Here is an 18,920-nt window from a genome sequence, read left to right on the forward strand (position 1 = left end):
TTTCTCCCGACTGCATCTCTGGAGCTCAGCCACAGTGATCTTTGGGTTCTTCTTTACCTCTCTCACCAAGGCTTTTCTCCCCCGATAGCTCAGTCTGGTCGAACAGCCTGCTCTAGGAAGCGTTCTGGGCGTCCCAAATGTCTTCAATTTAAGGATTATGGAGGCCACTGTGCTCTTAGGAACCTTAAGTGCAGCAGAATTTTTTTTGTAACCTTGGCCAGATCTTTGCCTTGCCACAATTCTGTCTGAGCTCTTCAGGCAGTTCCTTTTGACCTCATGATTCTCATTTGCTCTGACATGCACTATGAGCTGTAAAGTCTTATATAGACAGGTGTGTGGCTTTCATAATCAAGTCCAATAAGTATAATCAAACACAGCTGGACTCAAATGAAGGTGTAGAACCATCTCCGTGCCGGTTCAAACATCGCACAGACATCGCATGTAATTCGCAGCGCACTGCCGTTCACATTACATGCGATGTCCGTGTGGTGCGATATCAGCCATAGAGATAGTATGGCTGATATCGCACCGCATTTGGTGCAAACACGCACAGGACCCTTTTTTCTGTTCGGACCAGAATCGGATCGCATGTGTGTTCACACATATGCGATCCGATTCATGTCCGAACTGTCAGTTCGCAGTGCGATATGCGAGCTGAACTGGGGGTGTCGTTAACAATGTATTGACACTCCCCAGCGATTCGCATATGGCAGTGTGAACTGACATGCGATGCGGGAACACGCAGTGGATTCGCAGTGTTCTCGCATCGCACCAGTGTGAACCGGCACTCAAGGATGATCAGAAGAAATGGACAGCACCTGAGTTAAATATATGAGTGTCACAGCAAAGGGTCTGAATACTTAGGACCATGTGATATTTCAGTTTTTCTTTTTTAATAAATCTGCAAAAATGTCAACAATTCTGTGTTTTTCTGTTAATATGGGGTGCTGTGTGTACATTAATGAGGAAAATAACAAAATGTTTTTAATGGTATATTAAAGAGAGCAAATTAGTTCATAGGGTTTACATACCCTTTTTTTGGTGCCACATTTTTTTACATTAATAAATGGCTAACATGGTACAAGACTCAGCCTTTTCTTCATAATTTATTTAAATCACTTTGTAAAAGATCTTTTTTTTCCCTTCTTTGTGTTGGTGAGTTAAAAAAAATAATATACTGTGAGTTAAAAAAAAAAATCTATTGTCAATAAGTGTTCTACAATATAAAAAAAAAAAAACCCTCAAAAGGGTTGAGTGATTTACAGGCTGATTTAGATTAGTCAGTCTGTTTAGCTGTTTTAGGATTTTGTATTGGGATGTCAGAATGGAATCTGTTTTTGATTTTTGTTTTTCTTTGTAGCATTGCAGCTTATGTTTGTTTCTGTTTGTAGCCTTTACCAATTTCCATCCTATCTTTCCCTGACTAAAATGAACCTGGCACATCTGTTTTCAGGATGGTGATGTAGTAGCTCCAGATATGACTCCGCTGAAGGACAGCTGGCGTGATAAAGAGGATGAAAATGAAGACCCGCAACATGTGGAGTCTATGCACAAGTCCAGAACCAAGCTTGTTAATCGATTCAACAGTTCGTAGACTCCTGTGACTGCAAACCTCACCAGTTCTATCTTTTATCTACCATATGTGCTGTTGGACCAGCCAGGTTAAGATCACACAGCATGAGGACATATGATTAGGCACCTTTTATTTAAAGGCTCAAGTGGTGATCTAAAGCGGGTTTTGGGCGCTTCTTTAAACTTTAAAGGACTCTGACAGCACAGTTCCCAGGTTCTGTCACATCGTGATTGTCTAGATTCATCAGATTTACATTTATGGAGGGTGCAGGAGGAAGAATACTTCCTTAGCCTGGCTTTATCTTTACTGTGAGTGGGGTTGGAGTTCGTAGGCCATTGCAAATGTCTCACCTCTTTAGTCCCACAGAGATTCTAAAAATTGGGAAGCAACAAAGCCAACTTTATCAAGCTTAATGGCAAACCGCTGATCATCTGACCTACATTTTTTGTTTTTTGTTTTTTATATTCTGCTTGAGACTTTCTTCATTACAATACAAGAAGGGAGACTTTGGGCAGTGCTTCCTTTTTTAAATGTATGCTGTTGAATAACAGAAAGGGCTTCTGGGTAAACCTTTTATTTATTTCATGCAGGTTTTTGTGTAAAAGTCTTTTAGGCTGACTTCATAATGTTTTCTTGCTGTAAAGCTTCTTATTGCACATTACCAAAACACAAAGCACTCTTGAGATGTGGTGCCATTCGTTTCGAGTGGCATCCCAGCACACAAATACAGTGGATGTTAGAGACCTGTACTCCTGCACACCACAACCCACCTATCTTGCATTGCGGTGCACTCCGTTAAAGAAAAAGTGCAAGTCTGGTTTTCCTTCCATTGATGTGTATTGACAGTCCATGAATAAGCTGATGTAACTCGAGGCATTTTGATGTCCAAAGTATGGCACAGTAAAGTGTGCCATGCTGCAATAGAATGGATAAGTGCGAAGGTGCCCTTGAAGTATCGGCTTTTGCTGACCCAGGACATTGCCCGTTTCAGTCACTGAGCCTCAGCAGTATGGTGCTGGTGTTCTGTCCATCGTGTGATTGGCCACAACTGACATCACTGGGGTGCAATGTACAAGAAGGGAGACTTAAGCCACTAGATGACAACATCTCTCTTCTAAAGGTCATCTGAAATCTGGCCTTTACCCAGAATTCTTTTCTTCCCTTGTGGAGGTTTATTTGCCAGAGTTTATTACTATAACTAATAATATTAATAATACATTTATAATATATTGATTTTATTTTAATTTTATGTTTAGGCTTTAGAAGGAATGTTTTGATTTGCTTTCAACAATGTTTCATTCTTCAGATCCATTATTCGCATTTTTAGATGAGTTTTAATATTCTTTTATTTAAAAGTAGAAAACAGAAAGCGTTATTAATCATTGCAAAACCAAATATCAGGTCCGACCAGAAGATTGTCAGGTTTTTTTTTTACAATGTTACAAGCAATCAAATCCGACTTAAGATTGTCTTTAAAAAGGTAAAAAAAAAAAAAAAAAAAAAATGTCTTTAGTTTGATACTTGGGTGCGCCAGCGTCAGTTCTGTTCAACATGTTCCCTGTTATGTTTGAAGGGTGAACTTTCTTATCAATTTTTTTGCTATCCCACACTTCTCCAGAAAAGTAAAAAAAACTCTTAACATACATCATTCTGATGCTGCAGCTGTTTCCCGCTGGCTCTGATTGCTCAGTTCTCTGTCTTCAGTGAGCAGAGAGCAGTCACTGTAAGATACCGGCTCTCTGCTCTGCCCTCCCAGTGCCCACTGAAGTGGAGGGGGTGGGGGGGCAGCTGGCTCAGGCTCTCAGCGGCGCGCCATTATTGTCCGGATCCCTGCAGAGCCTGGACCTGCTCTGTGATGTCAGCTGACTGAAGGCTTTAGCCCGCTGTTGGCTGAATCCTGGGTCACAAGAGTGCAGAAATAAGTGCACTCATGTGACCCAGAAGAGAAGTTGGACCAAAAAAGCTTTGGCCATACTTCTCTTCTAAAGGGAAGGTATAGTGCGTTCATGATCAATCATCTTGGGTTCATTCAGCCTGCCCATACATTGTTTGAATCTCAGCCCGTTCAAATTGTCTATGGCTGGCTTTACGGGGCAGGACAACTGTCCTTTTTGTACATAACCTAGATGGGTGAGATCATGTAGGCCTTAGAACAATCTAATAATTGATAAGTGTGCAGCAAAGGAAGAGAGCACAGGAAGATTAGCAGCTGACAAGATTTGTGGTAGATTAGAGGTATTTTTTTGCACTTGTCAAACAGATATAACAATGCTTTCAATGGTATTTTTATCAGACCAAAAGGGAGGGGAAAAAAGAGCAGTTCATTTTTAGGTTTTATATACACTTTAACAGCTACACACAGGTAGAACATTAGGTTGCCTGCCTCGCTGGCTTACATTATGGGAGGAAGCAGTAAATCCCAGCCTTCGGGGTTGATTTACTAAAGGCAAATAGACTGTGTGCAGTTTCACTCCTTTCCCCCAGGGCTTAGTAAATGTGGCAAAGCTCTGCAGATTTACTGTACATCATTCAATCATGTGCAAGCAAAACTGTTTTTTTCCCTTTTTACAAAGTGACGCTTTACCACATTACATTTACTAAGGAAGATGAGATGCAACTACACTTGCAAAGTGCACTGTCTATTTGCCTTTAGTAAATCCACCCCAATGTGTAGTGCTGTAAAGCAGCCTGAGTATATAATATGCAAAGTGCACCAGTATATACACATAATTTCAAACTTTACCTAAAATAAAAAGCATGCTACATTTGTATTTGATTTACATCAAGTTATTTATCTAAAAAAAAAAAAAAAAAAAAATTAAAGCACTATACTTTTAAAGGGACTCTGTCAAAAGGAGTTATTCCCTGGCTAACAGTCTGCCTACAAGTGATTAGTTCAGCAATTGCACTCTCTCAGTAGGTATGGTATACTGGCTCCTCTGACCAGGCATGCTGCACATGCCGGGGATGTGTTTGCTGACATAATAATAAAATTGAAACCGATTGGATTTCATGTGAAAACTAGAGCAGAGGAGCATTGAGTATAGTAGGTTTCAAAAAAATCTTCTATAGGCAACAGCAGCATTTTTTCCTCTGTTCTGATACAAACACAACAGGAAAAATTCAAAGTTCATCCACTCCGTTTTCATCTAGCAGTAATGCTAGGCTTACACTCTAAGTCTATAATATCTTTATTTGCATTGTGTTATATTCTATATGCACAGTATTTAAAGGGGTTTTGTTTTTTCATGTTCCACTGCTTTTATATTTTTTCTTGTGTGTTTCGAATATAATCATGTTTGGGCTCTAAAATGTTTGTATTTTTCTATTGGGATTTGTATTGTGCGGTGTGTTGGTTTTTTTTTTTTTGTTTTTTTTTCTCTCTTGCTATATTTCTACAATATACTATGTATTTGTAAAACGGGTTATAGGAGAATAGCAGAAGTAGTTTTATTGTTCTTATAATCCCCGTTTTTAAATGTTTGCACTATAGATCGAAAACGGACTTGGAATGTAACTGGTGGAATAAACCCTCAGCTTTGCCAACCAGTTTGAGTTTTGTATGGTTTTCTTTTTCAGTGTGTGTTTTATACAATAAGGACCTGCAGGTAAGTTATTAAAGGATAACTACACTTTTCTGTTTGTGTGATTGACTCACTTTCTTAAATGTCTGCACTAGAATACATTTAGATATCATAAGAATTGCCTACTTCTTAAGAGATGCAGACCCTGCTGCTTTTCACATTAGAACACTGAGGTGATTTATAATGCAGACCTGCCCATTCAGAAACTTGTCTAAAAATGAAACGGCTATTTCTACAGAACTGAAAAAAGGTAGCATCTGCAGTTATGTTTACTAAAATTTTATGCAATCCTGTAAAGGAAAGATCTCTTGAATTGCCTATTCTGAGGAGGGTCTGTTCAAATGATCTCTCCTCTTCACTAAAACCGGCCGCTGGAGAGATCGCCAAGGTCTGCGGGGCCTATGCAGTGACGTCACCCATTGGCTTACTACAGGGCATCATTTGTCGGCTGTCCTTCCTTTACGTTGAAGCCTGCACTGGGAGCCAATCATGTGACTGGACCGGAGCAACCTCGGAATATGTAAGTATCAACATTTTTTCTTTACAGGGTAGTTGGAATAGGCTTAGAATGGGGTTGAAGCAGATTTAACTGCTTCCCGACCAGCCGCCGTCCTACCGCGGCAAGGTGGCTCATTCCCTCAAATCGCCGTAGCTGTACGTCAGCGCGGGAACTCGCTTTTGTGGGTGCGTGCCGCTGGAGGCTCCCATTGGCCAGTGATCATTTCCCGCAGTGACAAAACTGGGATCTGCCTAAGTAAACAAGGCAGATCTCCGTTCTGACAGGGGAGATCACACAGATCCTTTCTGCTATGCAGGAAGACTGATGGGTGTGTTTCCCCAGTCACACAGTCCCCCATACTGTTAGAAAACAAAAACAGGGAACACATTTAACCCCTTGATCACCCCTGATAACCCCTTCCCTGCCAGTGTCATTTGTAAAATAACAGTGCATATTTTTAGCATTGATTACTGTAATAGTGAATAATGTCACTGGTTTAAAAAAAATGTCAGTTCGGTGTCTGATCTGTCCGCCACAGTCCTGCTAAAAATCACTATCGCCGCCATTACTAGTAAAAAATATAAAAAATGCCATAAATCTATTCCCTATTTTGTAGACGCGATAACTTTTGCGCAAACCAATCAATATACGTGCATTGCATTATTTTTGGAAATGTTGTTTTTATAGCAGAAAGTGAAATTTTTTTTTTTTTTATTTTGTTTATAGGGCAAAAAATAAAAACCACAGAGGTGATCAAATACTACTAGAAGAAAGCTCTATTTGTGGGGGGAAAAAAAGGACATCAATTTTGTTTGGGTACAGCGTCGCATGACCGCACAATTGGCAGTTAAAGCGACGCAGTGCCGTATAGCAAAAAATGGCCTGCTCAGGAAGTGGGTACAGTTCCGGGGCTGAAGTGGTTAAGTACAGTGGGGAAAAATTATTTTATCCCCTGCAGATTTTGTACGTTACTTACAAAGAAATGAAGGGTCTATACTTTTTTTTTTTTTTTTTTTTTTTTAAATAGGTGTATTTTAAATGATAGAGACAGAATAGCAACCAAAATTCCAGAAAAAAACATGATACAAATGTTATAAACGGAGTTGCAGTTCAGTGAGTAAAATAAGTATTTGATCCCCAAGCAAAACATGACTTTGTGCTTGCCGACAAGGGTTTCTCCGTCAAGTACTGAGGTAAGATGTTTCTTGTAGTTGGTTACCAGGTTTGCACACATCTCAGGAGGGATTTTGGTCCACTCCTTACAGCTCTTCTCTAAATCCTTAAGCTTTCTTGACTGTTGCTTGGCAACTTTAAAGTTTCAGTTCCCTCCATACACTTTCTAAAGGGTTAGGGTCTGGAGACTGGCCAGGCCCCTCCATGACCTTTTTAATGTGTTTCTTCTTGAGCCACTCGTTTGTTGCCTTAGTGGTATGTTTTGGGTCATTGTCATGCTGGAAGACCTATCCATGACCCATCTTCAGTGTTCTGGCTGAGGGAAGAAGGTTCTCATCCAAGATTTTACAATACATGGCCCCATTCATAGGCCCCTCTATGCAGCAAGGCCAGCCGGTACCTTTAGCAGAGAAACGGCCCCAAAGCATGTTTCCACCTCTGTGCTGGACTATAGGGATTGTGTTCTTAGGGTCATTAGTTAGCATTTTTCTTCCTCCAAACACGGCAAGTTGAGTTAATGCCAAAGAGCTAAATTTTGGTCTCATCTGGCCACAGCACTGTCACCCAATCCTCTGTATCAATTAGATGTTCATTGGCAAACTTCAGACGGGCCTGTTTGTGTGCCTTCTTGAGGAGGGGGACCTTGCGGGCACTGCAGGATTTCAATCCATGGTGGCCTATTGTGTTGCCAATAGTTTGGTGACTGTGGTACCAACTTCCTTGCGATCATTCACAAGTTCCTCCTGTGCAGTTCTGGGCTGATCTCTCACTTTTCTCATGATCATCCTTACCCCATGAGGTGAAATCTTGCATGGAGCTCAAAACTGAGGGCAATTTATGGTGGTTTTGTATTTCATCCATTTGTGAATAATTGCTCCAACAGTTGTCTCCTCAGCAAGCTTCTTGCTGATGGCCTTGTAGCCCATTCCAGCCTTGTGCAGGTCTACAATCTCTTGTCTCTGACATTCTTTGACAGCTCTTTGGTCTTGCCCATGATGGTGAGGTTTGAATGGAAGAAAGATTCTGCGGACAGGTGTATTTTATACACATAACGAGTTGTCATTAGGAGCACCTTCTTAAATTGATCGGACTAAGGCTGGCCATACATTATACAATTTTCTTGTGAAACTTTCCTTTAGATTTACCAAAACCATCTAATAGGAGTTCAAACCTAAACACTTTCAATTTGCATGCAATCAGGCAGGCCCTTCTATTACACAGTTGAAGGTAAATCTAAAGAAAATTGAACAAGAAAATTGTATGGTGTATGGCCAGCTTAATCTGTGTACAACATGAGTACACACTGTAGCCAGTCTGGGAGCCAGAGTTATTGTTGGTTGGTAGGGGATCAAATACTTATTTTACATTGGTATCGTGATTTATTTATTTATGTCTCTATTATTTAAAATACACCTATGATAAAAATTATAGACCCTTCATTTCTTTTGTAAGTGGGCAAACTTATAAAATCTACAGAGGATCAAATAGTTATTTTCCTCACTGTATAGTTAGGATTTGACTGGAATGCTACTTTTTTTTTTTTTTTTTTTTTTTTTCAATTTTTATTGAAATTTTCAGTCTTGGGCCCCTATCACATGGGGCGGAGTTTTAGGCCCCTTTCACATGGGGTGGATCCACTCAGTGGACTCCACTAGCTTAGCGGGGGATCGCTCAGTTGATCCCCGCTGAGCCGGCAGATGACAGGTCCGTCTCTGCTCACAGTGCAGGAACTGACCGGTCAGAGCCCCACTGTCCTCTATGGTGAGATTGGATGAAAATGGACAACCTGTCCTTTTCATCCGATCCGCTGGATGGATGGTGAACGTTTAGCTATCCGTCTGGTTTCAGCAGATCTTGTCGGATGGCAGGTAGGTGTCTGCGGACATGTCTCTGCTGACATCTGCCTGCCCATACAAGTCAATGGGTGGCCTGCTCAGATCCGCCTGAAAAAAACGGATAGGGGGATCTTTGCGGGCTGATCGCGTGAAAGGGGCCTTATAGAAAAAAGCAATTAAAAAAAAAAAAAAAAAAAGCAACCACAATTCAAATGCCATCACAGTATACAAATAAGCTTCCAACTGTCTGACATTTAAGCTTTGAACAAGCAGCATAAATATTAGTCCCTAGAAACCTTATAGAAGATCTTACAATATCTCTAATCCTGTAGTAACCTTTGGAATCATACTAAAGGCTTAGCATGTGATGAAACATTAGGAAGCAACCAATTCCACTGAGAACATACAAGGCCCTCTACCGGCAAACAGTCACATACAACAGTCACACACAAACGTCTGTAGTACACCTGGCCACAACTTTAAGTCATCATACCGTGCCATATCGACTAGGCTATTTATGTCACCAGACAATTAGAAACTTGGGGACTACCCACAGCCATATGCAGCTGATGCATATTACTCTATATCAGAATTGTAACGAACTGTAAGAGACCAGCGAAAAGGGTTTTAGGCCTGGTATACCTAGTCGTGGCTCCCAAAGTTTATGCAATTTGTTGGATGTGCCCTTATTTCGGTAGATCTGTTGTTCTTTCAAAATCGTGTCATTGACCTGGAGCTGCCATTCTTCATGAGTGGGAGGCCTAGGAGATAACCAACTTAGAGCAATGGTTTTACGTGCTATAAATTGATTCCTGCTTGGCCTATGGCATAATGATTCTGGTGGGAACCTCTCGTCGATCTGGGTGGACGTCGCATGATGCCCTCCCGGATAACGTGCGGCCTGTCAACGGCTGCATCCACCAGACACAGCTGAAGACTGATCACTGTATTGGCTCGCTGCCAGTACCATGTGACCAATTACAGCAGGTCACATGACAGTTGGAAACAATGGATATATAAAGGAAAAGAATGCATGGCCACCCTAGTGTAATACTGTTTATTAGAGCAAATGATGAAAGTGACTTGATAAAGAAGAGCCTCTGAAATGTGTTGTCATAGAAACCCCGCGGGCTGATGTATTTGGTCTCCATCGGCTCTCCCCCCTTCAGTGGGTCAGATCATCACAGCGTGATGCAGGCTGGCCCAGGTGCAGTGCGCGCCGGAGGTAATGTCGGGCGGCTTGTGATCTGACATCTGATACGGGGGAGGTTAAATGTTCCTCGTCCATCGACACTTCTTACAGTGACCATCCGGGAGGGGAGTACGTGAGTACTGCATGCCTGTACAGGTGCTTTCAAAATGTGAGTGCAACTTATGGAAAGTTTTCTCATTTGCTCAAATAAACAGTATTACACTAGGGCGGTCGTGCTCTTTTCCTCTTCTTTGCTTGTATAGATCCATTTCCACCACCCAGTGGATTAACAAGAGAGCTGCAGCACCTTTGGTGACAGAAGAATTGTTTCTTTTAATCAGGATTACCCCCCTTTTTTTTCCTTGACCAGCACATGTACTGGTGAATTGTTTACAAAAAGACAATACAAGGCTTCCTTTCAAGCCATCCATTGTATACAATTGTGTTGCTAGCTGTGATTGGTCAGTGTGATCACATGCCCATCTGTACCATGTGATTAGCTCTGACCAATCACACCCAAGCACAACAAAACAAACCGAATGAATCGCTTTTGTTCAGTAAAATGCTTGCATATAGCAATGTAATGCGCTGCTATATGCAAACCTAATGTGTATAAAAAAAATAAATAAATCTTCTCCAGAGTAGAACAATGTTACCATGGTAACATTATATTGCTCTGGTCAAAAAGTGTGTTTAAATAAAAATCGTGGAAAAAAAAAAAACTTTTATGATGATTCTGTACTGCACTGGTGAAAAAAAAAAAGTCTTAAAGCGGAGTTCCACACAAAAATGGAACTTCCGCTTTTCGGAACCCTCCCCCCCCTCCGGTGTCACATTTGGCACCTTTCAGGGGGGAGGGTGGTGCAGATACCTGTCTAAGACAGATATTTGCACCCACTTCCGGCATAGACTCCCATGGGAGTCTATGCCTCTTCCCGTCCCGACCGCGCTGTCTGCTGGGAACACACAGCTCCCAGGAGAGAGCGGGGACCACTAGGGACGCGCAGCGCGACTCGCGCATGCGCAGTAGGGATCCGGGAAGTGAAGCCGCAACGCTTCACTTCCTGATTCCCCCACCTAGGATGGCGGCGGCAGCTGCCGAGAACCGAGCGGGTTCTCGGCGTCCCCTGCCGACATCGCTGGACCCTGGGACAGGTAAGTGGCCGTGTATTAAAAGTCAGCAGCTGCAGTATTTGTAGCTGCTGGCTTTTAATATTTTTTTTTTTTTGGCGGTGTGGGTGAACCCCCGCTTTAATTTTCCAAAAACGTATGCCAAAAAATAACTTCAGAAAACTCACCATGCCTCTTCCTAAATACCTTGGGCTGTGTTCTATCCAAAAAAAAGGATCATTTGGGGGATATCTGTACTGTCCTGGCATTTTTTGGGCCCGAAGAAATGAGATAGGCCATCAGTACATCAGAATTGAACAAATTTCAGAGATATACCATAGTTTTGGACTTTCCTACAGACGAATGTACACTGATTTTAGTTGTTTTCACCAAATGTTACAGAATCCATTTTGGCCTAAATTCTTAAAGAAAGATTTAATATAGTGAATCCCCAGGTGCTCAAATCCCACCAATTTACGTAACTCCTCATATTTCCCCATAGCGGTGCATACACTGAGATACCGTCATATTTCATAATGCGTCTCATCTCTTGCAAAACTTTTGTGCATGAGCATCTGCGTTGGGCTGTGAAGAACATGGGCAAAAGCTCCTGACTCCAGTTGGGCTACAAAAATATAACGGGAAAGACGACACAGAAGCAGTCTAGTCTGTATGGAGTCTTCCCAGTTCGTCACTCCCCATCCAGCAAAGTGCTGAAGTTGAGCTTCCATGAAGTACGGTCTTGTTTGAGGCACCGCCAATCACCCCTCATCTTTGGGCAATTGAAGCGTTGAGAGTTTGATCTCAGGATGCTGACCTTTCCATATTATGCGGAATAAACAGTCTATCTCTTTAACGCATTTAAGGGAAACCCACATAGACATAAAGTTGCTGAGGAGCCCAAATCATTTTTATTAAGTTTGCTTGTCCCACCACTGATAAAGGTAGTTTGGTCCAGGGTTTAATTCCTCTTTAAATGTTTACACTATAGCTAGAAAATGGACTTGGAATGTAACTGGTGAAATAAACCCTCAGCTTTGTCAACCAAAGGGTAGTGGGGTCCCCCAGGGTTCTGTGCTGGAACCAATCCTATTTAATTTGTTCATAAACGACCTGGAGGATGGGGTAAATAGTTCAATCTCTGTATTTGCAGACGATACTAAGCTAAGCAGGGCAATAACTTCTCCGCAGGATGTGGAAATCTTGCAAAAAGACCTGAACAAATTAATGGGGTGGGCGACTACATGGCAAATGAGGTTCAATGTAGAAAAATGTAAAATAATGCATTTGGGTGGCAAAAATATGAATGCAATCTATACACTGGGGGGAGAACCTCTGGGGGAATCTAGGAAACCTGGGGGTCCTAGTAGATGATAGGCTCAGCAATGGCATGCAATGCCAAGTTGCTGCTAATAAAGCAAACAGAATATTGGCATGCATTAAAAGGGGGATCAACTGCAGAGATAAAACGATAATTCTCCCGCTCTACAAGACTCTGGTCCGCCCGCACCTGGAGTATGCTGTCCAGTTCTGGGCACCAGTCCTCAGGAAGGATGTACTGGAAATGGAGCGAGTACAAAGAAGGGCAACAAAGCTAATAAAGGGTCTGGAGGATCTTAGTTATGAGGAAAGGTTGCGAGCACTGAACTTATTCTCTCTGGAGAAGAGACGCTTGAGAGGGGATATGATTTCAATTTACAAATACCATACTGGTGACCCCACAAGAGGGATAAAACTTTTTCGCAGAAGAGAGTTTAATAAGACTCGTGGCCACTCATTACAATTAGAAGAAAAGAGGTTTAACCTTAAACTACGTAGAGGGTTCTTTACTGTAAGAGCGGCAGGGATGTGGAATTCCCTTCCACAGGCGGTGGTCTCAGCGGGGAGCATTGATAGCTTCAAGAAACTATTAGATAATCACCTGAATGACCGCAACATACAGGGATATACAATGTAATACTGACATATAATCACACACATAGGTTGGACTTGATGGACTTGTGTCTTTTTTCAACCTCACCTACTATGTAACCAGTTTGAGTTGTGTATTGTTTTCATTTCAGTGTTTATATAATATACCTGCGAAGGATAACTACAATTTCCTGTTTGTGTGATTCACTCATTTTTCTAAAGTGGTCTAAAGGGGTTTTTTTTTTTTTTTTTTTTGTTTGTTTTTTTTTTTTGAAAAAAAAAAAAAAATGTTATGCAGTGGTTTTGCAAATTGTGCTATTAGCCTTGCCTGGTTGTCTTGCTTGACTACACAATTGCACCCCCCTAAATCTTTCAAAGATAGGGGACGATGTTCTGTATTCTTAGGGGAAGAACTGAGAGGGGTAAAAAAAAAAAAAAAAAAAAGACTTCTGGACTGGATACTGCAGAGATCCCAGTACAGTTCCAAATTTATGTTACCTCCGGTCATGTTTTTGGACAATCAAGATCCACACGTTGCATGACCTCATGGTGATTGAGTTACCTGTCTATAATTACCAGTGTATGTTCCTGTCACTCTTTAGAGCTGAAGAAGTCACTAGTATAAGTAGTAAAATGTCTTCAATACTACAGGACAGGTCCATTTGGATGGGACGAAAAGAAATGACAAGAAACACATCAGAACTGTATTTAAATAAAATCATTTAATGAAGTTCATCAACGTTTGACACAATCACTCCCCATAAAACACCCCACAAGAATTAAAATAAAAATCGTCGCTGGATATTTGGCAAATTTCCCTGCCTATGATCAACATGGTAGACAGCTGGAAGAGGTCTTTAAAAAGGACTAGGAAATAATATTTTTAATATAGAGAGGAAGTCTTTTATGGTTGAGGATTAAAAGAAAAACAATCAGGGGGGAAATACGGAGCCAGTGAGGATTCCTTCTGAAAATAGGAGATGCCTGGCTGATTTGATTTTCTGATTTGCACACTTTATAAAAAGGAATTTGGTTGAGGCAATACAGAATTTTATGGTACCACCATAGACATAACACCACTTTTTCTATGAAACACAAGCAGAAAAAAAGGCGCCTCTAAGTGTAGAAGTTAAAACAGTTTAATATCCCCAGCGGAATTAAAAACACTTACAAAATCAGAAGGTAAAGAAAGCACATCATGAAAGATGGTTTGGTGGTAGGTTATTCAGCATCGGAGGGGTTCACAGCGGAAGGAAATCCCAAGGCTGTTTGTGTGTTGTCACACCGAATCCAGTCAGAGTCAGCAGCGGAGTATCTAGGACGCTGGGAGTGACGTAGTCAGAGACCAGGAAGAGAGGACCTGGAAATGTCAGCACTGAGGGACAGGAACCAGCCTGGACCACAAACCGGACGAGGTCATAAGAAAGGGACGCGTTTCGGAACTCTGGTTCCTTTATCAACCTATGATAGGTCTCGGACTACGTCACTTCCGCCGGCGGCCTCAGCTTCCTGGATACTCCACTGCTGACTCTGACTGGATTTGATGTGACACACAAACAGCCTTGGGATTTCCTTCCGCTGTGAACCCCTCCGATGCTGAATAACCTACCACCCCAACCATCTTCCATGATGTGCTTTCTTTACCTTCTGATTTTGTGTTTTCAATCCCACTGGGGCTACTAAACTGATTTAACTTCTACACTTAGAGGCGCCTTTTTTTTTCTGCTTGTGTTTCATTGAGATTGCTTCTATCTGTAACTTGCAGCCCTAAGTATTGAAGAAACATCATTATCACTGCCATCAACATCATCATTGGACTTTTGTTTTTATAGAGACATTGTCTGTTCTATCCTGAAGCTCTGAGCTCCCTTTAATAATTTTTTTTATATTGCATCTGATGTGTGGTATTTTAGTACAAAACTCTAAAATATTGTAGATAATAAATTGTGCCTGGAGAAATAGTATAATCAGGCATGATTTATGGTCTACAATATTTTCTAGTTTTGTAATAAAATATGTTTTTAATTCATATAAAAAGTGGTGTTGGGGCTATGGTGGTACTATAAAAGGTCCGCATTGCCTCAGTCAAATTCCTTCCTGTATAGTATTTTGGGATACAGGTACCTTATGTACTAATCATTTTTAGCATAGACTTTACAATGCTTTGCACCCTTATTCTGGACCAGTGACTTATAATCAATTCACACTAGCCACACACAAAAACACTCCAGGGTGGTGAGTGGGCAGTTCAATGATCATTTGCCTATAAAGGTTTATAAAAAATAAAAAGTTCACACCAGCCAATGTGCTACATTTTTCTGCACCGCACACATGAACTTTGTGGTGTGATTTTGCAGCAACTGGTGTTGATCAGGTGCAGGAAAATACCAGTCGCCGCACAGGTGAAGGGGTATATCATATTGTGTTTGTGTGCACTAAAAATAAACTTTTTAGTGCATTTTATTTATTTTATTTTTTCCCTAAAACAAATTGCATTTGATTAAAAGGGCTGCACAAATGTCATGTGCAACAGCCACCATTTTATTCTCCATGATCTCTGCATTCAAAATATATATATATTTGGGGGAGGCTTAAGTAATTTTCCAGCAAAAATGTTGATTAAGGTGTGTGAAAAATAAAAAAATTGCCCTGGACAGGAAGTGGTTAAGGTACAAAAAGCAGCAGGTCATTATAACAGCATTTTCAGAAGGTCAACAATGGAAGCCCTCAAACTAACCTTAGTAGTTTAAATTAAGTTAGTTAAGGTGGACCTATATTTATAAAAAAAAAAAAAAAAAAAAAAAAAAGCTAATGTCAAGAATCTTTCAGGGATAAATGATGGTATAGACCAGGGATATGCAATTAGCAGACCTCCAGTCCCATGAGGCATAGCAAGACTCTGACAGCCACAAGCATGACACCCAGAGGCAGAGGCATGATGGGACTTGTAGTTTTGGAACAGCTGGAGGTCCGCTAATTGCATATCCCTGGTATAGACTATAATAATTGTCTCGCCTAGAGAAAACATCACTTTAGGGACATCCCACCCCCAGTGATGGTTGTGGAAGATGTAACATTTTACCACATGATCTCTGTTGAATGGATGAGGAGTTTAGAATTGGCTGGTTTTAGCCTTTCAGCAGAGTACAAGTGACCAAACTCCTAGGCTTCTAGGTTTGCAGGAGGTACTGAGGGGAGCCTAGGGAAGTTTACAAGTTCCAAACTAACTAAAACTGTGTTATCTAGATACCAACCATCATTTTTTTTAAATAAAAGTTATTGGTTGGAATTCAGCACCTGATTGGTTAAAATTGGGACTAGCTCAGTCTGTATTGTTTTCTCTCTTGTCATAGCTCAGCATCAATGTGTGCAGCAAACACACACAGTGAACAATGATCTAAAATTAAATTGTTACGTTATATTACTGCTTAAATGTAACCTGCAGTGAGAAAAATATGTGGGCAGCCATTATATTCTCAGCACCATTATCCTGTAAAACAACCAAAAAAAATAGAAAGTACAGTAACTAATAGATAAGTACTGATTGGCTACTCTTAGTTACCAGAAATTGGTTACCAGTATTGCACCTCATTAATAACTAGATGTGTACAAATGTGCCCTGTTCCATGAAATAAAAAGGGGGGGGGGGGGGAGGTGCAATAGGCAGTAACTAAAGTAGAACTCTACACCAACTTTTTTTTCAAGGGTGCTTTCTGGGTTTTTCAGATGTGCCTTAGCAAAAGGCCTAAAAAAAATGCCAAAATTTGGTAAAAGGCAGTGGGGTGGATCAGACCTGCTTTTTGTTACACAAAGCCACAGATTTTCATTGTGCAACATTCACAACCTTGGGCACCATGCAAGCCAGCTGCCACCATCCTAATACCTGCTGAGGTCATTGGTTGAATAAGGACATTGGGCGCCTGCAAAGCATCCTTGTTTGACCCCCCACACACCGTGTCAGCAGTAGGAAAGAGAAAATAAGGAATAAAATGCTGGAATATTAGTCAGTAGTAGTGTGCAAAAGTGTATTTGAAAGAATAAATCCCCTCTAATGTTGGGTGTCTTATGTGTGTGGATGTCCCTGTTAAATGTAAAGTATTTTTTTTTTTTTTATTACACTTTAGAAGGGGGTGCCTCGTGATTGTGCAAATGTTAAAGGGGGCCTTGACTGGAAAACAGTTGGGAAACTGTTTGACAGTCTTAAAAAAAAAAAAAAAATTAAAAAAAAATAAAAAATCTAATAATGACGTTATGTACTTATTTACCAAAAAATAAAATAAATCATTAAGTACAGTGTGCTTAATGGTGCATTCAGCCTTCATCTGAGATAAGTCCAAGTCACTTCTGATATCATTCACAGTTAATTGTGTGTTTGACCTCTTAAGCTGTATCAAGCTACTTTTACATTTCCATCCACTTGTAGAAGGGGACAAGCATTTCTGATGCATGAAAATAAGTCCGTTACTACAGGCACTAAATGTGTTTTTTTTAGAATGCAACTCGTGCAGTATTTGAATCCATCTTGACGAGCAGCACTGGAACTCGGCTGCCCTGCACATATGGGGACAGCAGAAAACGATGTCCTAATTACTGCTGTTTATTAATTTTCCAAACAGTAGGCTGGGAGTACATTCTAATCTAGACCATACTGTACTGCTTTTGCAGTGAAGTTCAAGTACCTGGCTGTGCTGTCTAGCATCATTGTCTGAATCAAAACTGACTAAACAGAATAATAAATCTTTTGTCAGGATAAACAGATTATGTAAATGTATTTTTAACAGGGTATTTATTTGCTCTAAGTAAACGAGACATTAAATCTCCTTTTAAACTGTCAAGTCTAGCTTCATAGATGACTGGCTTCAGGCCTTCCATAGAGGTGCAGCCCCTTGGATAAACAGTTTACTGCAAGTCATTAATGCAAAGATATTTTAGAAACTTTAAAATGGACTTATAATTACATTTATCTCCCCCCACCTCATTGTAATTAGACATGTTATTCTGGGAACAGGTGCACTTTTAGCCATCTTAAACTATTTACATATTCTTAGCAAGCAGTAAAAGTGTTTTCACCTTTGCTGCCACTGCCCCTTTAAGAGGTGGGCATTCAGATCTTTCAGCCACATTATCAGAAGCTGCCAATCACAAGTAAGCATTGGGAGCTGCCCGTAACATCTTACGTACTGTTTTGTAAGCACACCCTCAGAACAGAAAAGCCATTCCCCATGGACGCACACATGTGGCCGCTTGGCCTAAATGTCCAGCAGTTGTATATATGCGTATGGCCAGTGGGAACAGGTTTAATGACGCTATCCCTGACCTCTCCAGCGGTTTGTACTATGAAGTAGTTTATTCTCAAAAACTAAAGTCCTGTTTCAGTCAGAGTCTAACAGCTATGAAACACCTGTTGATTGTTTGTAAGAAGACTGGCTCTGGTAGAAGAATAAAAAAAAAACATAAATAAATGAAAATATATATATATATATATATATATATATATATATATATATATATATATATATATATATATATATATATATATATATATATATATATATATATATATATATATATATATATATATATATATATATATATATATATATATTTTTTTTTCCATTTATTTATTACACACACAGTATCTCACAAAAGTGAGTACACCCCTCACATTTTTGTAAATATTTTATTCCATCTTTCCATGTGATGACACTTTGCTACAATGTAAAGTAGTGAGTGTACAGCTTGTATAACAGTGTAAATTTGCTGTCCCCTCAAAATAACTCAATACACAGCCATTAATGTCTAAACCGCTGGCAAAAAAAAGTGAGTACACCCCTAAGTGAAAATGTCCAAATTGCACCCGATTAGCCATTTTCTCTCCCTGGTGTCATGTGACTCGTTAGTGTTACAAGGTCTCCGATGTGAATGGGGAGCAGGTGTGTTAAATTTGGTGTTATCACTCATACTGGTCACTGGAAATTCAACATGGCACCTCATGGCAAAGAACTGAAAAAAAGGATTGTTGCTCTACATAAAGATAGCCTAG

General features: G+C 40.4%; 1 protein-coding gene across 1 annotated transcript in view; it reads left to right on the forward strand.

Annotated features, from left to right (window-relative positions):
• SAMHD1 (SAM and HD domain containing deoxynucleoside triphosphate triphosphohydrolase 1) overlaps positions 1-5,122 on the forward strand; it is a gene marked incomplete in the record, with an annotated part of 95,958 nt that extends 90,836 nt beyond the window's left edge. The window contains 1 exon segment of the mRNA XM_073606558.1: positions 1,454-5,122. Within this exon segment, the coding sequence (XP_073462659.1) occupies positions 1,454-1,594 (141 nt within the window).
• Positions 5,123-18,920: the final 13,798 nt, after the last annotated feature.

Source organism: Aquarana catesbeiana, linkage group LG12, assembly GCF_042186555.1.
Source record: "Aquarana catesbeiana isolate 2022-GZ linkage group LG12, ASM4218655v1, whole genome shotgun sequence".
Classification (NCBI taxonomy): Eukaryota; Metazoa; Chordata; class Amphibia; order Anura; family Ranidae; genus Aquarana; species Aquarana catesbeiana.